At 35.9% G+C, this 24,522-nt stretch overlaps 4 protein-coding genes across 4 annotated transcripts; 3 read left to right on the forward strand and 1 right to left on the reverse strand.

Moving 5' to 3' along the window:
* The first annotated feature begins 1,505 nt into the window (after positions 1-1,505).
* On the forward strand, positions 1,506-5,514 carry LOC149713453 (uncharacterized). Its single transcript, XM_089843845.1, has 4 exons — positions 1,506-1,580; positions 2,065-2,285; positions 3,483-3,787; positions 5,231-5,514. Exons 1-4 carry the CDS (start codon positions 1,547-1,549, stop codon positions 5,451-5,453), a joined length of 783 nt encoding a protein of 260 aa, XP_089699971.1. The 5' UTR covers positions 1,506-1,546; the 3' UTR covers positions 5,454-5,514.
* A 2,151-nt stretch (positions 5,515-7,665) lies between these two features.
* On the forward strand, positions 7,666-10,041 carry LOC149713454 (uncharacterized). Its single transcript, XM_089849541.1, has 2 exons — positions 7,666-8,671; positions 9,986-10,041. The coding sequence occupies exons 1-2, from the start codon at positions 7,666-7,668 to the stop codon at positions 10,039-10,041; spliced, it is 1,062 nt and encodes a 353-aa protein (XP_089705667.1).
* Positions 10,042-10,506: 465 nt separating this feature from the next.
* On the reverse strand, positions 10,507-14,060 carry LOC149713455 (glutamate-gated chloride channel-like). Its single transcript, XM_089849542.1, has 7 exons — positions 13,973-14,060; positions 13,391-13,458; positions 12,873-13,207; positions 12,255-12,337; positions 11,923-12,069; positions 11,110-11,197; positions 10,507-10,828 (listed from the first exon to the last, which is right to left on the reverse strand). Exons 2-7 carry the CDS (start codon positions 13,391-13,393, stop codon positions 10,507-10,509), a joined length of 978 nt encoding a protein of 325 aa, XP_089705668.1. The 5' UTR covers positions 13,394-13,458; positions 13,973-14,060.
* A 3,245-nt stretch (positions 14,061-17,305) lies between these two features.
* Positions 17,306-23,493, forward strand: LOC149713456 (uncharacterized). Its single transcript, XM_089848126.1, has 11 exons — positions 17,306-17,366; positions 17,655-17,852; positions 17,943-17,982; positions 18,371-18,447; positions 18,526-18,592; positions 18,780-18,941; positions 20,699-20,870; positions 20,955-21,175; positions 21,232-21,530; positions 22,584-22,983; positions 23,409-23,493. Exons 2-10 carry the CDS (start codon positions 17,779-17,781, stop codon positions 22,813-22,815), a joined length of 1,344 nt encoding a protein of 447 aa, XP_089704252.1. The 5' UTR covers positions 17,306-17,366; positions 17,655-17,778; the 3' UTR covers positions 22,816-22,983; positions 23,409-23,493.
* The last annotated feature ends 1,029 nt before the right edge of the window (positions 23,494-24,522 follow it).

Genomic DNA, 24,522 nt, shown 5'->3' on the forward strand with positions numbered 1-24,522 from the left:
ACCCAACTTAAATCACTCATCCTAACAAACGTACTAACTCCACGCGAACGAGGTCACGTGTCACAGCTATAATTTCATAAACATTAAATTTCTATTATAAGCAGTAGGTGGGTTAAAGCCTTCCCAATAATATCATTACTATAATCAAAATGACTTTCAAAACTTGATAGGGTATGGACTTTGTGCTGATGCCGTGTGAATATTCAATGTTAACTGGCTACAAAAGTTTCAACGCCACCCGTCTGACCAATATTTTTCGTAACACGTTTATCTTTATTATGTCACCGGCACCGATTGCTATCACTAAATCGAGCCTGACTTTCTTGAACATCCAACAAGAAGTGAGTTGTTAAAATAATAAGAAAATAGAAATCAGGTACGGACTAACAAGCTTGAGGGTCAACGACTACTGGCCAAAACTGCCTCTGTACAGAGGGAGACGAATCTTCACATATTCAACTAGCGGATGCTGAAAGGTCTATATATTCTTTGATGAAGCGAAATCAAATTCAATAATCAAAATTGCAAAACATAAGTATTATCGCTTTTAACGAATGTCATTTAAAAACAGTTCACAGCATTTTATTTCGGTTCTCATTATTCCTCGTACGTCTTTGTTGGTCCGTATTTTAAATCTCCAGTCGATTTAGTTACATTGTAGATCTACGTTGTTAAAGGGAATGAAAAGCTTCGTTTGAAAAACCTCTGATTTATATAACAAAAGATAGAAGTAATTTCTGTGAATTCAAAAATATCAAGCTTTTAATTCTACGATTTCTGGTTATTTGGCAATATGCATTTGAGAATGCTTCGTATGAAATTATTTGAAATCCACTTTTTAAGAAAGGCTAAAACGTTTCCCGTTGGGTGACGTCACAGATATATTTTTCACGTGAGATGGTGTCACTCTCTCCGCTATCAGACCAAGAGTTTAGACTGGCGAGAAGCTCGAGACGCGTATGGGATTCCCGCGCTTCCTCAACGTCATAGTGATGTCATCAAACGTACAAACAAGCTCGACAAGACAAAATTGTATATATATTGAAACTGAGTTTTCGTGATTTTTCAATGGATTTTAAAAATAGAAACTTTGGTTCAATTATATTAAAAACTTGATATTTTGAAAGTAGAGACTTGAAAGTGTAACATAATACCACTTTCGTGGTAAAATATGATATAAAATTGTAAATTCGCATTCCCTTTAACCTTTAAAGCCTACTCTTTGAACATTTTAAGTATCAAAGTGCCATTTTGTTTTTTCACCAAATTTCCATTTGCCCAAAATGTCAACTGCAAATATTTTGATACCTATTTTTATGGAATATTGTGTAAAGTCGCATCAGGATCAATTTTGATTTTCATGTAAATAATGAAGCGTCTTTTCTTATTTAATCTGTATTTTTGACAGGTTTACCTTGGTTTTTTCTGCTGCTTAGCTCTGGTCTCTATGTGTATGTCATTGTTTAGCACAATTCGAATCGCCAAGAAAATTAAACAAAGATGGACTCGATCAGCTGAATCTTTTTTGAGTAAATTCAGCAAACACATGTGGGATAATTTATTTCTGTTCTTTTTTGAGCGTAAGTTTTGCCATTTAATCGATAATACTGGTTTTCTTTGAAATCATGTTATATGAAATTGTTTAAAATTGTGGAACTCATTTCAAATAAACTGAAAACCAATAATTATTTTCAAAGCAGCAAACACAATACGAAAAAAACAACTTGCATCCAATCAAAAAACCATGCTTTTATTAAGTGAAATTATGTTAAATTTTGAAATCTGCATTGTTGGGACAAAAATAGGGTTATAATGTACGAAGAATGAATTAGAGTTGCTTGAGTTGAGCTTTCACTTTGAAATATTTATTTATTAGAAATTTTTCCAGAGGTACTTCATTATTCCTCACTAACTGCGTGGTAGGTTATACTAAATCTGCCAATTTAAAACATGATTTTTCCATCTCTAAACGAAAGTTGCTAAACCACCATTCAACACAAATTTTGAAAAGCCAGAATAAATTAGCTTTACAAGTAACGAACATGTGTGTCGTTTACTTTGCAGCTTGCTCTCACGTGCCTTCGAGCGGCGTTTCTAGATTGATTTTCTTGTGTTGGCTTTTCTGCGTCATGATCGTAAACATAGAGATCTCGAGTCAACTGAAGTCGGAATTTTCGGAAACTAACTACGCAAAGATCGAAACAATACAAGATTTGCTTGATCTAGGACAGATACCAATAGGAGTTTTGGGCGGAGGCGTCGAAGACAAATTCATTCAGAAAAAGGTAAACAGAGGCATGCCAGCTCTCTTTAAAGACAGACCAAAAACATTTTATATATTAGGCTTAAATGAAAGAACGAGAAAAAAAAAACAACGAAGAAAATTTATTATTTTACACCTTTCATATTCCATTTAACGAATAATTTTGTCAAATCTGAAATGTGTGGTTTGAAAGACCTATGGACGACTAAACCCCTCTTTAACTCCATAATGCAGCGCCTCTGAGTGACGTATACGTCTAATGTTGCACGCTGATTAGTAGATAATAATCAATAGCTACTGGTGGCATTAAACTGTCTTCCTTATAACTGTTAAGCATAACAAGTTGGGAAACCAAAAGAAACCTCTCCGAGTCGATACGCAATTAAGAGGTTTTTCTTAAATAATTATATAAATACAATCAGGAATGTATGGAGGGGCTGGAATGGCTAAGGGAGCTCTCGGTGTACCCTTGATGGTGGAAACATAAGGCGAGTCCCTTTTTTTTAGAAGTGTAGCTCCTCCCCCTATGTTTAGCTGTCTACCGAAGGCGAAAAATGTCATGACTCGTTAAAAAAGGCATGGCAGAAGTGACCTTTGAGATTTTTTAAAGTTAAATGCGCTGATTCGCCGCCGTTGGCGTTCATATTCGATTCTCTCAGCCTAGGCAGAGGACCTAGGGTAGAGAGTGGAGAATTATAGCAAACAAGTTTTTCTGGCAGCCAATAAATGAATGAAAATAATTTAAGTGGTAAATACGATTTTTACGTCAGGCTATGACGTCACTAGCGTAAATTAAGCCACGCCAGTTGTTTCCAAGATCATTTCACGCCGATTAGGATTTGACCTTAGCCATTCCAATTTCCAACCCCTCCATACATTCCTGATATAATTGATATTATTTATTTCCATCATCATTAATTTGCCTTAATTCTAGTTGAATCGTTTTAAGAAACTTTATTCCTAAAATCATATTAAACATAGCTATTGTTGACGTTTAAATTCAAGCGGATGCCTCTTTAACAAGTTTTGGAAATTTAGCGTATATAAGGATTAAGGCGATTGATTCCCCCATCAATATTATAAATTTTAAAAATTAGGATCAATCTAGGATTATTTTGACTGCTACATCCTCCTTTAAATATTTAAATTTTACAGAACAAACTTCCATATCAGGTAATTAAATTTTGAAACTGGTGAATTTTGAATATTGGTTTTTCAGAGTAACACGGACACAGACTACAAGAAATTGAAAGAGAAACTAGATGGGGACGCGGGTCGTCAGATTTCGGTGGAAGAATTGGTTCTTGGCAGCTCGTTTGAAGATATACGCGAAAGGAAATTGGTCTTAATCTCTGGCTCCATAACCGTATTTACTTTAATGAATCATCGAATTTTCAAAAAGGAAAGTCTCTACGATTTGAAAAGCACTTACTTCATGTCTCCCGCTATTGACAATAGCTACGCTGTCTTTCTTCTATCAAAAAACTTTACAGGAACACCTCTGGCTCAGCTTTTCGATGTCATGTACGTATTAGGGTTAATGAACGCTAGGCAAGAGCTGGGTAGCTAGAGCTATAATAGTTATTTTACACAGTTCTCGTATTTAAACTTATAATCATTGACCCATTTCAAGATTATGGGGTAAAATAGGGTCTTGTTTTCACAAGACGGAACATTCGGAATGTTGATCGAAAAACGTTAAACATGGTCTCAAACAAATGGTCTTTGGTTGGCTGATATCATTGCAACCCTATATATAACGTTTTCAGATCCACTGGCCTTAGTTTGATTCTTTCTTGTCAAGTGGGTTACTGTTCTGCGCCCTCTATTTAACACAAAATATATACTATTTTGAAAAACATCTTGTGTTGTTTGAGCGGTTTGTTAATAGGTCAACGGTTCTTAAGACGGCATATTCTATTAAAGAGTGTCAAAACGGCGCTTTCTCATATCAGCGATTGTCAAAATAATACCACTCATATCAGTGACTTTTAAAATAATACCTCCCATTATTGCCAAAATAATACCTCTCATATTAGCTATTGCCAAAATAATACCTCTCATATTAGCTATTGCCAAAATAATAACTCTCATATTAGCTATTGCAAAAACGGATTTATGTGAGAAGAACGTTGAACGTAGCAAGTCGCATACTTTATTGGGAAACTTCGTCTGCTTATATTTTGACTCCACCCACAAATTCTGTATATAGCTACTCCTAGAGATCGAAAATGTCATTCTGATCTCTATTTTCGTGGTTAAATATTTTTTCCGAAATTGCGCCAGTGGTAAAAAAGAAAAGTGGACAACAATGCGATATAACTCCCGATTTGGTGGAATTAAGTTTGAAAGTTAAGAATATAAATTATTGATGTTGAAGAAAATCTAGATGCTTAAAAAATGAAATATCAATTATTTATATACTTAACTTTAAAACTTAATTCCACTAAATCGAGAGTTATATCGCATTGTTGTCCACTTTGCTTTTTTACCACTGGCGCAATTTCGGAAAAAAATATTTAACCACGAAAATAGAGATAAAAATGACATTTTCGATCTCTAGAAGATGCTGTATACAGAATTTGTGGGTGGAGTCAACATATAAGCAGACGACGTTTCTCAATAAAGGGTGCGAGGATGGTACTAGAGGCTAAAGCTACGATCCGACGTTCTTAGTTCATAAATCCGTTTTTGGCTATTGCCAAAATAATACCTCTCATATTAGCTATTGCCAAAATAATACCTCTCATATTAGCTATTGCCAAAATAATACCTCTCATATTAGCTATTGCCAAAATAATACCTCTCATATTAGCTATTGCCAAAATAATACCTCTCATATTAGCTATTGTCAAAATAATACCTCTCATAGCAGCCATGGCCAAAACAGGCGCTTTCATAACAACAATTATTATGCACTAAAAGCGATGACATCCAAACGTAATGATCAAAAAGCTTCTATTACAGGTTGAGGATTTCCTTTGAAACCGATTTACCAAAACGAACCGTCATGCCCATAGATTTTATGAGGAGCTTCTTATTTTGGACGGAGCCCGTCACAGAGAGCACCGAGTTGAGCTTCGAAGGAGCCAAAAGCATCTTACTTCTCTACTTCTTTGGAAACGCCATAGCCATTGCTGTGTTCCTGTTGGAATACACTATTCAAATTTACAATGTGTGTTTCAAGTAGAATAAGAATCATTTTTCAACCTCGATTCCAGTAAATGACTAAAATATAAAGAATACCTGTTGAAAAAAGATAACTCTGTAAAAATATGCCAAGTTGTTTGGCCGTAAAAAGAAGTGAGATCTAAAATACGGCCAAGTTATTATCTCCAGGTGAACCAACATTTTATTCGACTTAAAACTTCTCAAGAATGTTTTTCTGACTTGGCCATTAGCATTTCAAGGATTCGTTTAATTCCAGATATGGATCGAAATTAAAATATTAAATCAAATTGGTCAAATATTCTTGATAAGCCTTTGTGGTTAAACTTGTAACTTCCGTTCTTAACCTTCACGGGCGCAAAAAAGAAGGATGCAAGTTTGGAATGCTAATGGCCAAGTCAGAAAAACATTCTTGAGAAGTTTTAAGTCGAGTAAAATGTTGGTTCACCTGGAGATAATAACTTGGCCGTATTTTAGATCTCACTTCTTTTTACGGCCAAACAACTTGGCATATTTTTACAGAGATGTTTTTTTTGAGATTTCACTCCTTTTTGTACGTGCAAGTTCTTGTAGATTTATAGAAGTAGGATTATGAAGTGAAATAAACCTTTGTACTTTTAGATTTTTATTTGTTCTTTCCAAGAGTTTTACTTGGCTTTGCCTTTTTCAACTTTTTTGCATTCAACTTTCTTTTTTTTTCTCAGGATGTGATACTTTTGTTAACCATATTTCTATTCGAAGAACACTATATTGTGGCAAGTAACACTTTTAATCAACAGAATAGATTTAAGAAAAACTAAATGAATCAAAACACGCTTAGAACCATTTCAGACGAAATGAAAAGGAAATGAGTAAAAAATTTATTTACTAAAACATTAAGTAAAAAACATAAATTTTACAATACGAAAGAATCATATTAGTAAAAAATATTAATATTAAAAGACGAAAAAATTAAATTATAATGTCCTATTACGAGGGGATCTAAATTATAAAACCCCCATTTCAGGGGCTAACAGGGGAAAATTCCCGCTTTTGGGACTTTTTCCTTTCTTTGTATGCTAAGTCCTACTTGTATGCCAAATTTTATCATTCCCGCAACACCGGAAGTGCCCTAGAGGTTTAGATGATGACTCTAATTCTAAACCCCCATTTCAGGGGCTAAAAGGGGAAAACTCCCGCTTTTGGGACTTTTCCCTTTGCTAGTATGCTTAGTGGTACATGTATGCCAAATTTCATCATTCTAGCACCACCGGAAATGCCCTAGAGGTTTTGATGATGTGTCAGTCAGTCAGTCAGTCAGTCTCATAATGTGTCATTTTCACATAGGATTATCACAGAAACCAAATGAGTTAGAAAGCTGGAAGTTGGAGGACTTCCTAGGATTAACACTGTGCCCTTGAGGTGCAAATATGAGTGGTGTACTATTCCCCAGTACCGAGTTACGAGGGGGTCAAAATGAGGCTGAAATGTTTCGGGTAAAGGATTGCTGGCAGTGCACGACAACATGGCGGGTGCAGATAGTTATTTTTACGTACTTTAAAAGCATTGTGAAAAAACTAACTGTTCCTGTAAATTTCCCCTGTTAAAACAGCGGTTTTTTCTCTCAGTGTATAATGTTGGTCTCAGAAGTAATGTGAATTGCACGTCATATGGCCAGGGTTTCTGTTATCCCTATACGCCTTCGATAATACTATTTCCAAAAAGCACTTGTGTTTTGATTATGATTCATCATTAATCAGATGAATTTTTAGGTTTATTTTTAAAATATTTTATTTTTCGATTTAATTTAAAATATTGACCTTGTAAACGTATGTACTGCGTCTGATTGGGTTAAAACTAAGACCATTAAACACAGTTGGACTGGAATGATAAGCTAAAACCTCCGTTCTTTTAATGGCAAGGCCTGTCGTCGCCCTAGCGGCAGAGTCCCGAAACGTTTCGACTCATAAATCATGTTATGGCTATAGTTTGAGTCGAAAAAGTTCCAATATTGATCGCGGCGTGGCGCTCGAGGGGCGCTGTCCTAAAAGAACCACGCGCCATCCGTATCTCCTTTCCAGTCCATCTGTGTTTAATGGTCTTAGTTTAAAACATACGGCTGACAAAATTCGACCTTGCAAAATGAAAGAACGATACAAATGTAAACTAAACAAAACAGTAAAATGCTTCTACCGTACATAGTTAACAAATTGTTTTTCAGGTTTTATCAATAAGAGTTCTTGCCATCGCGTATAATGTTTCGTAACCGGCTCAGCTCCGCATCAATGTTATCACTGTGGTCGAAATTTTCGGTAATTTTACCAACTTGTCTTTGTTTAGGCGCGAATCTAAGTGCCGCCTTTGGTCAAGTCCTTCAGAAAAGGTTCTTGAAGACCGATAACGTCATGGTAATGAGCATGTATAGATGGATCATCGGTGTCCTGTTTTATCAACCCTTTCTGGTAGTGTCCTCCAATGATGGTCCGAAATGGAGCAAGTCGCAAATACCCTTCATGATATTATGGTTGCTAGGTTGGATGACCTACCTTTACTGTGAGCAATTTGCATTGGTTTACATACCGCAGTCCGATGTCTCAGCAATTACGGCTTTAAACGCGTTAATAGTCAATATAATATCTCCAATGGTATCAGAAGAAAAATTTAAATCCTCTTCGATATTCGGATCAATTTTGGCCATCTGCGGCGTGTTTCTCGTCAGTCAACCTTCTTTCATCTTTGGTGGTATGGCGTTGGACGTCCGCGGTATTGGTTGCGCCTTGTTATCAGCATTCGCCTACGCTACAACGTGTTTAGTTTCGAAGAAAATTTTAAACTTTAACCTTTACGCCTTGAATTTTGTTTTATATTTGTTACTGACTTTGATCAGCGTTGCCGAAATTTTCTTTAGTGATAAAGTGTTTCATCTTGATTGTGACGTTTGGATCTTGGCTGCTGTTGCTTCATCAGTGGCAATTGCGGGGTCTAATCTGTTATACAGTTTCGCGCATCGTTTGGGTGAATCTGGAGCCCAAGCCTTGATTGGTTTATCTTTCGTTCCGTTTTCCATTGTTTTTGAAATGACTCTTAATGGATATAGACCAACTTTGTATTCCTTACTCGGTAGCGCCGTTATATTGTCAGGAGTTGTCTGTCGTTTCTTATCGAAGCCAACATGTCATCTTAAAGGTTATGATCTTCAAAGTAGAAGTGTTGATTATAACCAATTTTCAAGTAGCAGCGTTAAATATAATAAATATGGAAGTATTTTATATTAAATTAATATAAATATGAAAATAATACCCGCCGAATAATTCTGAAACTTGTTAGTAACATCTTTTCCATTGACTTTTTCTGTGAAGTTATAGATAGCTTTTACAGGCTAGGCGGATTCATACCATTTACACCCAGTGAGTCAGGTCTCCTTGTGTAAAACCTGAAGCCTGGTCTCTCTGTGTAAATGGTAGTCTGTAAACCATGTATATTTAAAAGTGCCTGAATTACTCCATGATGGCAACGACCAATGAAGAACAGCAACATTATACGATTGATTTAGCAGTTAACAAAACATCGGAAAAAGGAAATATGGTTTTTGGAAAAAGCAAACTTGAATTTATTCTTAAATATGAACTAAACACAAACCGTAACTTACAATCTGAAATTTATACGTATATTATGGAATCCTTTCTGATTTTCAAACTTAGAAGAAGCCCATCACGTGGCTAAAAAAACCTTTAAATCAACCTTAGAATTTTATTTTTGTTTGTTTATGGTTAAGAAAAGAACTATCCGTTGTTAATGTGCAGCATAAGAACGTTTTCATAGTTTTTCTTAATTAAGAAATTTGTTGTTGATAATGGAAACGTTTTGTCTAAGCTAAATCTCTTATGCATATAAAAGCCTGTGAAAATGATTTTAACTCTCATTTGAAAATGTTAATGGCTACATGAAAAATTAAATTGAAAACAAATTTAACGGTAGAATGTTTCTAGCCTTTTTATTTGATGACAAAATTCACAGAGTTAAAGAGGATGTTCAGATAGCGTGGCAAATTATAGTTTTCTCATACAGTGGGTGGGATGGATATGAGCGGGGTTTGTGAACTTTCGTAACTCTACTTAAATTCTGTGTGTCGCCTTTTCACGGTTGAAGTGCTATCTGATATTTATATTCGATTGTTAGTATTCTATAATTGGGTTCGTTGTTTCATTTAACAGAACTTCTAGAACTAGCCTCGTAGATGTAGTAAGGCCAGTAGATGGCGTTGAAAATTAAAAATAAAACCGGATAAACCACCCTGCAGCACTTATCTAACAAAAGAGCGTAATCGAGTCCCGTGTACATCTTTTTGGGGACCCGGCTTCCAGAGATCGAATTGGTCCAAAGAACCTAAACACAAGGAAACATGAAATATTTGATCAATTTTGTGTCCTAAATAACAAATTCAAATAATATTTTATCAAAGTGTGCTTTAAAATGCTTGGTTCAATTGAAGTTTATAAAAGTTTGATCCGTAGTGGTTGGATTAACTTAACAAGTTAAATTATTGTTATTTTCTTTTAATCTTTATTAATTAAGATACCTTCAAAACAAGGATAGGTGTAATTTTAGAAGAAGGAATGGAGAACGGATAGTATTCACATCAGTCTGACTCATAGCCCAGTATAGAGCCCCTCCCTCCAACATGTAACGAAAATTTTAAATTATCTTATTGGCTCACTTAAACTACGTTTTCATGACGTTGCTGACGGGGACGGCGAAAAATACGTAATTTCTTTCTACCTCTGTTGCTATATGACCCGCCTGTTCTTTCATACCCCCCCCCCGTCCCAGGGAAACGGATCTGGGACTGAGACGCGCCCAGATTACTCTGTTCTCAATTCGTGCTTCTAAAATTACATCTATCCCAGTTCAAAAGTAATAGTTTCAAGTTATACTTTACGCTGTTAGATTCTACCTAGTCGTCTATAATAACTTGCTTTAATGTTGAGATATTCTCAGAGAAAATGTAATTAAACAATTAAGATTTAGTCAAATTGATATACCCCGAAAACTCGAAAAAAAAAATCCAAGTATTTGATTAACAAAATTATCACTATTTAAACTTTGAGCATTGGGATTATGCGCTGAGACAAACCAACCAAGTAAAGCCATTTCGGCGGTGTCCAGTGCCTTGGTATATATCTCCTGCCGATGTAATTGGACAGAGGAAATTCTAGTAGAGCTGTAAAGACGAAGAAGGAGCAGAATCCTAACCAAACATCGACCGCGGTAACGTAAGCCACAGGAGGTAGATGTGATCTAATACTGGCAGCTGTTGTTGTTAATGTTAGTAGAGTTGTTACTCCCAAACTAGTTCGGGCTGGTGCGGAACTGACGTCCAACCAGAAGGACATCCATGAGACAATGACTATAAATGTACTGTCGCATACAAATGTATAAAAGTATAATTACATTTGTATTACAAGCGCTACAACAAGACCATGAAAACATGTATTCCCAAAATTATACATCTTAGATCCATTTTTATTATAAAAGCTATGTTTTATTGCGCTTGTATGACAGAAATGTTCTTGAGCTCAACATGATTGATTAGGTATTTACACTTCTTATAAATAGGTGAATATCTTTTATCATTTATAATTTAGGGTTGCCTTCATGTTTCCATAAGAGTTGCATAGTTTGTTTCAAATTACTCTTACGTCAGCATGTAAGAATACACTAGGTGATAACTATTTTGCCGTTTAAATACGAAAGTGGCGTTGACGCAGCTGAAGTTTCCAGATATATCTATTAAAAGACATTTGAAATATGTTAACTTTGCATTTTATCTAGTACTGTACATTCAATCACAATAAAAATCCAGGTTTATTCATTATAGATACACATATCTCTCTTGAATCATATTCAAAATGTGGTAACTCATGGATACGAAAGTTCAAAAAGTGTCTTACAACGCTATTATTCAACAAGATGAACCCGACTCATATTCAACTTTTGTGCACTCTCTGGAGTAACTTAATTTTTAAATCAAAATAAATAATTTTATTATTTGAATGAAGCATATTTTTTCAAAAGAAATTATTTTATAGTATCGTTGAATATCTGTTTCACTTTAAAATATTACATTTAAATATCCTTTAAAACTAAAAGGCTCGACGGTGAAAACATTAAAGCTTTCTTTAGTAATTTGAACTAATTTATGCGCGAGTGAGTGGACCAAGGTCATCACAACCTTTTGGTCCAATGACAAATCAAGGCAAATTTAATCTTTTTAAGGATAAGTTAGGCAGTATTAATTAAAAGTATATATAGATTTAAAATTTGGCTGATGAAGGACTGCGGTCCGAAAGCCCCCAAAATAATTTATAGTTTGTAAATAAACTTATAATTTTAATGAATTCCATGGAGTAGCACTTTTATATTTATATTAAAAAAATTAGAATTAAAAAACACCATTTATCCCAAATTTAAAGTTTACGATAGGCATGCAGTATTGAGTTGTAACTTCTTACCCGTTCCATCATACATTAGTTTTCTTGTTCCAGTTTTGACAGGCGAAATGAGGTCGAATTCAGTTAATTCCAAATCTGGATCTAGCTGGACACTTTTTTCATTGTAATCGTCCCAAGCCAGTAATAGATCGTTTTCATTTAATGTATCTGTCAAAGGAAAATTGTATAATAAATTATTTCAGCTTCCACCATTAGGAGTCAGAAAATAAAATCAATATGTGATCCACCATTTAGATATTAAGACAGTGGACTACACTCTTATTTGAAGTTTACTAAGGTTTGTCTAAGATAACGAAGATGGATTTCAAACACAAATCAATGATTTTTCTTACTGGAGCAAATGATGAGAGGGCAGTACTGGGTGTCGAGAGGGAAGTTTCTCACATCCATCCTGCACTCCAAATCGAGTGTCAATCTGGTATAACGTGAAAGAAAAGAAGAAATTAAATCCTCATGAAACTCGTATGTTTCTTTTGAGATCGTTGGTAGTCCAGGAGTAGAAATATCTAATACCAATTTTCTTGGGTTTTTGAGAAATATATCACCAACTAGACTAGAATGCAATTTAATGCAATTTTAATGGGCATTAGTACGCCAACCAATAAATGCTTTTATGCTAAAATTAATGGTAAACTTCATCAGTGATAGTATACTGGCCTATTATTAAGTTCTACTTGTTGAACGCCTTAAAATATAAATTTTTATTAACCCTCATTAGTGGAATTTTTATACTCCTCGATTGGCACATATGTCAGATACTCGTGTCTTGTAACCGAAATCATGTCTTTCGGCTTGAAGAATGATTCGTTCAAACCACCCTTGTTACTCATAATAGAACCACGTATAGATTAGGACTTTTTTGGAAATGATCTATAAACTATATAGAAGACAGTTGGTCCACCACTCAAATTTCTACTCCAGAACTACCAACTCATCTTTGTCGTATTCACCTCTTTGTGTATACTAAGTTGCCTTCTGGTCTAAGAAGGAATCGTATATTAGGTAAGGGTTCATTATGAAAATATATATTCTTAGAGTTGACAAAGAATAAGTCCGGTTTCCAGATACGGCTCTTCACGACCCGCACGTCGTACTTGTCCTTGCAATTATTGGTACAATTTTCGGCGGATCCGACGTGCTCGCATGGGTCAGAGAAATTTTGGTTATCGCTTATTTCTTCCGTAATACATCCTGGTTCGACCGGTTTACTATTATGACAGCAGGATGGGAAGTTTAGTCGCGAATCATTCCATGAAAGAATAAATTGAACGTCGATGGTATACTCCTGTATATATACAGAAACTCTGTCTAAGTGACGTCATAAACTTATTAACTGTTTTTAGCAAGAAGGTTTCGCTTCAGATATCAGAAAGTGAAACATTCTTGCTATATTAACGATTCATTGTAGCATTGCTTAACCATTAGTAACTATTTTGTTTACTTTATATATAAGTTAATTAGTAATCACCATGTTGACGTCACTGACAGACACTAAACTGTTGACGTAGATACTGACTCGAACAATAGTTGGATTTCCTATTTCAAAAAAAGTACAAAGTTATTTCTCATTAGACGTTTCATAGAGCAGTTTCTATTGCAGTGTTATTCGTTTCCAGTAGATAAGCTTTGATGAGAAGCCCAAAAACGAGCGGTTATCGTACGAACGGATCCCATAATAGGGCCCGGTCCTCATCACCACAGTTTACCGGCTACGGCAGTTACATATTCAGCAATTCTCGCAAGTGTTATGAAGTTTCAAAACTTTGGTGTAACACTGCTATTTCAAAAAACAGCGGCCGCTATTTCTAAATGCTCATTAAAGGCAGACCCCCTTTGTTTGTCGTGAGAGAAGGAAAATATGGCTGATAGAAGGTATAAATGGTCGATTTTTAAATGTGTTTTTGTGGGAAGTATAAAACTGCGAATCTTGAGTACAATTAGTGTCATTTATACAAAAAAGTAATATACGCTTTCTTATCCAGTTATTCCAAAGGCTATATATTTGTGATTTAAATAGCGTAATTTATGTCTGCAATGTATTTTGACTTACCGACTTCATGATCGGGTCTTGTAGAAGAATCGTAAGTGGAAAGAATACGCTCTAAATCCACGTGTATATGTCTCGCCCTCAGCAAGCTATAAAATTAAGAATTCCATTGTAAAAATAACAGAAATGAAATAGTGTGAAGTCGGCACGAGACTCGCAGTATTTCTGGAGTCCTAAGCAATTCTAAACCGAATATCTATAGCGTATCAATCTGGAAAATTCGTCAAATCTGGCTTATAATAATTTTATTTCTCTCATTTGAACAAGTAACAATTGGTTATGCCACGTTTTTGTCAATACCTTAGTATTCGTTAAACCTTTGTTTTCCATTTTTAAATATCGCTTTAACGAGCTAACATCTAAATTGAATACGTACGGAAGGAAAAACTTTTATATATAGGGTGTTCCAACGAGGATGGTTGTACCAATGGCGATTTTTGGGTGGAAAATGAGCCCTTATACGTAAGTAATAATTGAAAGACTAAGCTAATTTAAATAAGGGGTCATTAATAAAATACTTTTTAGAGTAGCCCTTATGGTGGCATCGCCGTGTCTTTTTTCTCTATGACTAATCAATTGTCTCTTGACTTTATATTGAAATAAACTAAATTTCTGGAATTGAGCTATCAGCGGGCAATTTTAAGCAAATCAGTCGAATATTAAATTCAGTGCTGATCTAAAACTGGACTACAATTAAAGGGACGCACAATGTGTTACGTAGAAGCGGGGCCTATATCGAGCTTTTTTTCCAACAAATAAACTGGGCATGCGTTTTACTAGCGTTATCAGTGCATGTAGAATGATCATCGGCATTTCTGTTTAATCTATCAGCTTAGTCGTTCCACCGTTCCGCCGTTCCGCTAACGTGATATTTCCCAATCACTACTTTGGAAAATTGTAATATTACCAGAAGTAAGATGAGACTAGAAGTACTGAGCTAACCAAATTCTTCACTTGGCGAAAGTGAATATTCTTGATAACACACCAACGGTTGGCCCTCTGGTAGCGGTTTCTGAATTTTCCCTCAAAAACGTGAGAGGCTCGTGGCGGTAGACGGCCGAACTACATTCAAACACCCGCGTCCGTGTTCCACGGCATTAGGTTGAGGGAAAGGGGGTAGGAAAGTTTTTGGAACTCGACCAATTTTTTTCTCTCTAGTGTAGGTGCGATGGAAGCGGCATAAAATCCTCAAATATGTTCACTAGTGCCAGGATCTGCTGAAGCTCTTTACTTCTAGTCTCATCTTACTTCTGATATTACTACTTCAAAAAAATTGTTCTTGACACACCCTAACATAACGCATTGTACATTCTTAAAAATATTCTATGTGTGAACATTAACCCCTACCATATCTCCATGTTAGTCCCGTTTCTATGAAAACGTCTCTATCGGTTTTCGGGGTCTTAACTAACCCGCTTCTGAATATAATTAATAAAACATGGAAAACCTTCAGCTATAGCAATTTGATTATTTTTATCACGCAAGTTACGTAAGTAAACCATGTTTTTTTCTCTCACCAATTAATATCGACTAAGACCTTTTCTGTATAAAAGCAAGTTTATGCAACGCTCGCATTATTTATAGATGCAAATCGCTTTTCGTTACTTTTATTTTGACACTTACCAAGAAGTCAAGGCGCATTGTTAACTAAGCACGCACATGGCTAGGTTTACTTCTTTATCAACCAGCACGAAAATTGGACAAAATTGCTCTGAAGGTGCTGACTTAGTACAGTGAAAAACCTTTCTACCATATCTTACAAATTAATTAAAATAACATACTAAGACTTAATTGTTTTGATGAAACTTCAAAAGGCACACCCTGAATATTTATTTGTTAATTTAAGAGTATTCCGAAAAGTAACTTCGCTGTAGTTTTTAAGTAATTGGAAGGCAACCATCGCGAAACACCTCATGTTATTTCTTTAACATTTACCATTTCTTTATTTTAGTCCCGATAAATTTAAAATGTCTCTGTTGGTTGCCAGAGTCCTAAATAACCCTCTACTGAATATGAAAATAAAATAAGGAAATTGTTCAACCACAGCAGGTCGATTTATTTGATCACGCGATAAACTTATGTAAAAAATGTCGTGTATCTCTCAAATTAATATTATTGACCAAGTCAAGAACCACCTTAGTCCTTGTCCGCAGAAAGTCAAGTTTAGCCTAGGCTTGCAAAACCCATTTTTCAAGAAATAACCTTTCATTACAGCACCAGCAAAGGCTGAAAAGGTAATATATCTTATTTTTCATAATGTAAAGATAAGTTAACCAATTTGGATACGTTTCGAAATAATTTCTCTTTATAATACGCACTAGCTAACGCGCCAGAACGCACTGCATTTCATAAGAAGTTTCAATTCAAATCTCGCGCTCCATTGCACCATTTCGGCTCTCAAACTAATGGCGTTTTCCTTTGGGCAGATTTTTTACTGCCGGAGGCGCTCGAAAAACCTTTGCGTATTCCAATGGTTTAAGTTCAGTAGTGATGAGACGCTGTGCGTGCTCCATTGGTAAAATTAGCCTTGAACTCCCAGCGCCATGCCAGCACTACTGACTTGCCAACACGGCAGTAATAATTCGAAACATGGCGCTTAAAAAGTCCATTGGAATACGATTTCATGGGCTATCGTTTCATAATTATCGTCTGCTCGAACGTCGGCTAAGTAGTGATGTAACGAACGCGGAGCGATCGTGTAATTATCAGGCATATTCATGTCCCTAGAAAAAAATGTAGATGGCGTTGGTAAAGTCAAGGCCCAGTTGGATATCCGCAAAGATCCCAAAGGTCGAAAAGCAAAGTGGGTGTGGAAAGTTGCATCAAAAATGATCAAAGAATGGCACTGCGCAAGCTCTAAATTGAGTAGAACTGAACTGAAATACTTTTCGGAAGGGAAATTCGGCTTTCACGCTTTTGTTCCGGCAATTAGGGCGATGGGAATGTGACATTTTTCCAATGGAATATGCATACTACAACATTTATTGTGTCGTCACGATCACGTGATCGTAACACCAATGGATTTACATGGCAAACTTGCATTTATCGGTTCTTAAGGGGCATTTTCCACCCTACCATTGGAATACGCACTTTGTACTAGTATAGAACTGACTTCTTACGAACATAGCTATTTCGTACCAAAGTCGAACGAATAGTGTGTTCCATTGAAACAAGATTAAATATGTTACTGTCATGGGTATATTCCATTGACATTTGAACTTGTCGATAATTTGTTTGATCCTGTAACAGCATTACGCGAAATTGGGTTTTTTTGCCGCCAGCGCCGGCAACACAAAATTGGCCCAAAGGAAAACGGTATTAGTCTCACGCGGTTTCAAGGATTATCTAGCATATTGTGCTGTTATACAGTGCATTGTATTTTCCGACAATTCCAACTGTAAGTAACGATTTAGTTTCTCATAAAAATGGGGACGATCTAGCTGGACAATTCCAGAACTTATTTATTTTCGAAATAACGTTTCTCCCCAAAAAGGCCCAGCCGCCCAGATATTATATAAAAAAAGTTTAGTCCTTAAAAACCAGCATTTATACATAATCCTTGACGAAACAAGGACACTTTTTCAAAGCCCCTAGTGGCCGTAGTGGCTTTAAAAAAGTGTAGTATAAAAAAGCCTTTTTTATGGAAAAATGTTCATGCATTACAACCGATTTCCCTGCTATTTAGTACACATATTCCCTATTCTACGAGAGCGGTAGCTCTCTCAGACAAGACTTCATACTGCCTTTAATCTATAAGAAGTAATTGGAAGAATTCCCCCAAAAAATCGTTCTTCGTCATCTGATAAGCCATGAGTTGTGGGAATATATTTGGGTTCAATTTCACCAAACATAATAACAGCGAAGATCGGGTCTTCAAATACAAGTAATAAAAGTTACTTTATTCAATTATAAAATTAGACACTTCATTCTGGGTTTTTGTTGGTATACCAAAGTTCATTCCATACTTTTTCAGAGCGGTGAATTGCCCGAGTGTTCCAATTGTAGTATGCGAGGTAATTTTAAACGACTTACTACTGGCAGGGATAGATTTAATTTTAGAAGTAAGAATGGAGAACGGTTAGTATTTACTTCAGTTCGACTCATAGCCCAGTATAGAGCCCCTCCCTCTAACACATAATGAAAAGTTTAAATTATCTTATTGGCTCACTTAAACTACGTTTTGATGACGTTGGTGACGAGACGGCGAAAAGTACGTTATTCCTTACTACCTCTTTCGCTATGAGCCGCCTCTTCTTTCATACTCCCACCCCCGTCCCGGGGAAGGGGGTCCGGGACTTTGACGCGCGCCCAGATTACTCTGTTCTCCATTCCTATTTCTAAAATTAAATCTATCCCTGCTACTGGCTATCGAGATATTAAAATGTAAATCAAAACTATTAGGAACTTCTATCTCAAGATTCATTATTGCAATTGTTCAAGTTAATGGACGAGTTATTTCTCAAAATATTTAATATGAGGTCAGGGGTTTCATTCAAATAGTATAACGTGCTTCTGACAAAATAAATAGAATAAATAAATATCTTTCGAATACTCAGAGTTGAATACATTCCTATTCCTTATGAGGAGTTGATAATAAATGGAACCTCCATCCAACCAATTCAGGTAAAAAATCAAAGAAAATACACAATGAATTGATTGATTTTTTTTATTATCATCCAATACGTCTAAAACGATATCGTAGCATGAGCCAGTTGGGAAGGTGTGCTTGCAATCTCGAATTGGACGCCCTTAATCAAAGCTGGCTCGCGCTGCGATCACTATGTAGGAGACTTTTAACTGGTTACTTTAGAATGTATCGGGCGTACTATTTCCCGTGGAACTTTCGGGGGTTGAGAAGGACGATTTTTGGTACTATTCACCAGTATTCTTGACGTCAGAGTTAACCTTAATGACAGGGCCACCAACTGAAGTTGGAAAATATTCCATGGCTTTCCTGACCATGGACAATTCGGTAAGATATTATTTTGATAACAATTTTCCACAAAATCTATCTATATCTATATAAATCAATGTCCTGACTGACAGATAATCAACGCCCAGCCCAAGGCTAAAAATTTGCAGGAACGTTACTCATAAGTAGTAGGCGCGCACTAAAAAAGATTTTTCCAATCCAATGGCGCCTAGAAATGTAAAAAAATGTTCTCTATGCAACAAAGTCCGCGCGTTTCAACCGATTTCGCAAATATTATATAGTACACTGGTTTCCTTTAACCTATAGACGGGCTGAATGGTCTTTTGGGTTCGATTTGTTGCCATCTTTTTAAATGGTGGCCAAAAATTTAAAACCCTTCTGTATGGAATAATGTCCGAGTGAAAAGAAATAAAAAATGTTCCGACGGGCTGACGGGCATCGCCGAGTGCCTTCGCTCCTAGGGTGCTACAAAAATATCAGTCATCACTCATCAGTAAAAGCTACCCATTCTTTATATCATTTTGATGGAAGTTCTTATTATACGCGAGCGACGCCGCGGGTAACAGCTAGTATATCTATACGTGGTTTACCAGGCAAATTCCAGGGGGGCTGCCATTGCGTCTTAGTAGTTTTTGCAACCGCCATCTAGCGTCGAAGTAAAGCGTAAATTAGGTATTTTTGTCTCTTTAAACGTCGGTGTTTAAAGCCATCTAGCGTTCAAAAGCAGTAAGTTCAAAACCATCGTCTGAAATCCTTTGGCTCGGTGAATCCGATGATTTGAACATATTTTTTAATTCTCATTGCTAATTAGTAAGTTTTGAAAAATAAAAATGGCAAGTTGGGGTAGAACATGTTCCGTTCTTGGCTGTAAAAGTAGTGATAGGGATTTAAGGGAGTGGAGATCGCGGGTTTGCAAACTTCATTCGGGACCTGACAAAGGCTTAACTCTGTGTCATAAAGATTGTTGTTGTCCGCGGCCATTTTTAAAATACGGAATAAAATCAAACTACAGAATTCGCTCACTAGATGGCGCTTACCAAAAACTACTCACATTTTAAAAATGGGAGGTAACCTCGTACATCGCGTATATAAATCAAAGTCCTGACTGACTGATAATCAACGCCCATCCCAAACCGCTTGCCATGGAAGGCAGAAAATTTGCAGGAACGTTGCTCATAACTAGAAAGGCGCGTACTAAGAAAGAGTTTTCCAATCCGCCGCCATCTTAATAAATGGCGCCCAGAAATGTAAAAAATCTTCTCTATGCAACAAAGTCCGCGCTTTTCAACCGATTTTGTAAACATTTAGTTCACTGCTTTCCTTTAACCTATAGGCGGGTTGAATGGTCTTTTGAGTTCGATTTGTTGCCATCTTTTTAAATGGCGTCCAGAAATTAAAAACCCTTCTTTATGGAATAATGTCCGCATGAAAAGTAATAAAAAATGTTCTGACCGGCTGACGGGCAACACCGAGTGCCTTCGCTCCTACGGTGCTACAAAAATATTAGTCATCAGTAAAATCTACCCATTCTTTATAACATTTTGATGGAAGTTCTTACTACACGCGAGCGACGCCGCGGGTAACAGCTAGTAACTCATAAATGGAGTCCCGAACGGCAAAATGTAATAGGACCTTTTCAACTCAAAATCGACAAGTAGAACCCGTTGTGTTTTGGTCCTCCCAATCGTATAGAACCCACTACTTCGGTCCTACCCCCCTTTTTGGTGAACTCTGTATAAAGTATGCCCAACAAAGTTCACAAATACTCTAATCAAGGATAACTGCATTGTTTTTAGGTTACATGCCTGCTTCTTTTGTGTATCTTCGTTCTACCACTCCTGGCGAAGCTTTCCGAGTTTGTTACAGACACGGGTCAGGTAAGACGTCGGCAAAAAACATCAACTCTTCGGAAAGTTCGAAATTTTTGCAATATGTCATGGAATTTCTTCAGCATATTTTTCTTCGAACGTAAGAATTTACCTCTCTTTTGATATCTTGATTAATCTTATATCTCGCGCATTTTGCTAAAGCTTATTTCAAATTATGTTTCAGCCTTTGAACGGGTTCCGAAAATCATTTCATTAAGGATCATTATTGGTTCGTGGCTGATAGCTATTTCCATTCTGTCAACATTCATGGGATCCGAACTAAAAACGGAACTGTACTCAACGGAACACGTCTTAATCGAAAGCCTGGAAAGTTTTAGTAAATACACCAACGCAAAAATTCGATTTAGCCCAAATGGTAACGGAGCTGGCTTTTTTGAAGAATGGGTAAGATTTTCCTTGTTATTATCGCCTCTTCTGGTAATTGTTGTGTTACTATATAGGAAACGTCCACCATGGATAGTCAACCCAAATTTTCCTTGGCTAAGAGAGTTCAATACATGGAGGTAGTGGAACTCTTAGACGGTGATACTTATCAGGACGTATTTTTGGGAAAAGCAGGAATCCTTATACCAAAGTTGTACCTCGACAATATGCTCTCAATTCTTTTGGAAAATGACGCTGATTTTAGAAAGTTTAACTTTTACTTTAACGAGGAACGAATCAAATATCTGATTTTCGTCTTTCCTGTCAGCACCGAATTCAAAAGGTGCCCGGAGTTTATTGAGCAGATAAGCCTTGGGTAAGAAATATGCTGCTCTATTCGATGAGCATGGATGGTGGGGGTGGATTCGAATTCTGAGAGAAATACGCGCCGTAACTTCGGAAACGATTGGGTCTGGTGGGATGCTAAAATTGGGGGAGGAATACTCGGGACGAAAGGCAGGTGGGCTACTTCAGAACTAGACCCTATTTAGCGCCATCGTGTTGGCCTAATTTTGCTTACATATGCCAAAGTTATTTTAAACTTTTTTCTCATAAATAAAATTTGCAATTGATACACTAAATTTTATATAGAGTTAATATTTAATAATTATTGCTTCGAAATTGTTGCAAAAATAGTAGTGTACGAAGATGACGCTGCAATAGGGAAACGCCGGTAGGGATTTATTTGGACGCGCTGGGCGTCACCTAGAGTTATTACATCCTATTTCAAGGACGATTGAAAATATTAATCATATGGTTAAAAAAAATTTAATTTAACTTCTAAGGCATAGTAATGAAACCAAACATGATTTTACTATGTTTGATAAAACTTACATTGTTTACTAAATCTTTTCTTCTTTCGCGCATAAAAATGATCATTTTACGCCATAGTTAGAAGTTAAAAACATTATTTAATCAATTGTTTGATCTTATAATCCTTTCAATCCCCCTTGAAATCGGAAAAAGAACTCTAGCAGACGCCCAGAACGTTCAAATAAATCCCTACCGGCGTTTCCCTATTGCAGCATCATCTACGTGCACTATTATTTTAGCAACAATTTCGAAACAATAATTATTAAATATTAACTCTATATAAAAATGTTTCAATTGCAAATTTTATTTACGAGAAAAAAGTTTAAAATAACTTTGGCATATGTAAGCAAAATTAGGCCAACACGATGGCGCTAAATAGGGTCTAGTTCTGAGGTAGCCCACCTGCTTTCGTCCCGAGTATTCCTCCCCCATTTTTAGCATCCCACCAGACCCAATCGTTTCCGAAGTTACGGCGCGTATTTCTCTCAGAATTCGTATCCACCCCCTATCATTCTTGCGATGAGGTTCCAAAAAAATTAAAATTCTCTATTTTTAGGATGGGCTTGGTCACGGAAACGAAATTCATTGATTACTCGTTTTTCAAAACCAATTTCTACATTTCGAGAGTTGTTTGGAAAAAGCCGACGAAACGTCTTTCAGCATTGACCATCAATGAAACATACGGGGCATTCTTGTTATTTATCTACGGTTTGGGAATTGCGACAGCCACCTTCATTTCTGAAGTTATTTTCAAATTAACTTCGAACTTCAACAAAACAAGCTTTTAATATAGGCCTCGTTAATGTTGCTATATTTCTTTGGCAGTATTTAATACCGGGAATCACCGTGAAATGAAAATATTCTCCAACATATCCAACACACATCAAAAACAACTAAATTACTACTCATTCTTAATTTAGGAGTTTAAACTGAAATCGACGACTCAAAGCATAAGGGTAAACTGCTATTGTCATCATCAAAGGGTTATTACGTATTTAAATGAATGATATTATGCAAATGAATGATATTATTCGATTAATATTTTAAATAGTTTAATAAAGTCAATTAGTCTTACATCGCTAATATGATTATTATATTGAAATAGTAAATTTAATAATAGTTAAGAAAGCTGGTTCTTCTTATTAGAAATTAATGAGATCCAGCCCCAAGGACACAAAAAAGTTTAATAGCGTTTTCCTTTGGGTCCTCGCGGAGCGCTCCCAAGGAGCAATAAAAATGGTAGTAGTAGTTTCAAGCTTCGTTAAAGACTGTTTTTGAAGAATAGGATCTCCTAGTTTTATTCCTCCATGGGAGCGCTCCGCGAGGACCCAAAGGAAAACGCTATTAGGCGGAACCTTATTTTTTTGAAAAATGTTTTCAGATTTTACGGTTTATTTTAAATTTCACAAAATTGGGATTTCTTAATGTTAAATCCCTCAGAGAAGCAGCCAATTTTTTGACATAACGAAATAGTTTAAAAAAGTACGCTATTAAAGATTTAAAATTGTGACGTTTAAGAAGATGAAATCCTATTTACTGTTTATCTATGGATACCTATAAACGATTTTTTTTCTAAGACTGATCACTTAACATTAACTTCGTCGTGGGATCTTATCTAAGAAAAAATAAATGAAGCTCATAACTTTTGTGTTATCTCGCACTCTATGTAATAGAACAATCGACGTAATAATGTCTATTCGATAATTCTTTATTAACTACGCAGTTTGGTTAAATTTGGTAACGAATTGTGAATGTGCATATAGAACAGAAAAACAAATAATCCACTTTTAAAAAATCACGAAATGTATGTCCATTTAACTTCTTATATAGATGTAAAAAATTTTAACAGTAATTTCCTCAATATTACCAAAACAACGCATTGCAATGATTGATGTTATCGCTATTAACTTTATAAAGTTGAAACATTTACCTTATTCTTGTATCTTCGCCAGCCAAGCTATCGTCCGTTTGACCAATTGTCCTGGCAAGTATCGTTGATAGAACCAACAAGATTAAATTTGTGAAAGTAACGGACATGTAGATTTATTTTTTAACGGTTAATCCAACTGATAATTAAACTGCTTTACATTTAAGATTAATTGTAATAATATAATGTCGCGCACTAAAGTTTCATATGGTCAGCTCGACGTTCGGTTGTCGATTGCCACATTGAAGTTTTTCCTCGATTTTACATTCCTCCCTGTCTCTTGTCGCAGATTTCAAGTAGTTCAAAAAATCAATAAAGAAGTAAGCCAAGAAATTGTATATCGCGGCTCTATATTTTCTGGCGATTACCTTTCGAAGAAAATTATTCCGAAATTACAGTAAAAATGACTTTAAACACCAGGAGTGTAAAATCAAAGATACTAAAATGTATAGAATTGAGTTAATATATACTGAATGCAGTTGAAATGTGATTGTATTAGTCAAAGAATTGTATATTATTACCAGGGATAGATTTAATTTTAGAAGTAGGATTGGGCGCGCGTCAAAGT

This window comes from Phalangium opilio, unplaced genomic scaffold (assembly GCF_054372755.1).
Source record: "Phalangium opilio isolate 3A_F unplaced genomic scaffold, DU_Popi_V2 ptg000009l_1, whole genome shotgun sequence".
Lineage (NCBI taxonomy): Eukaryota > Metazoa > Arthropoda > Arachnida > Opiliones > Phalangiidae > Phalangium > Phalangium opilio.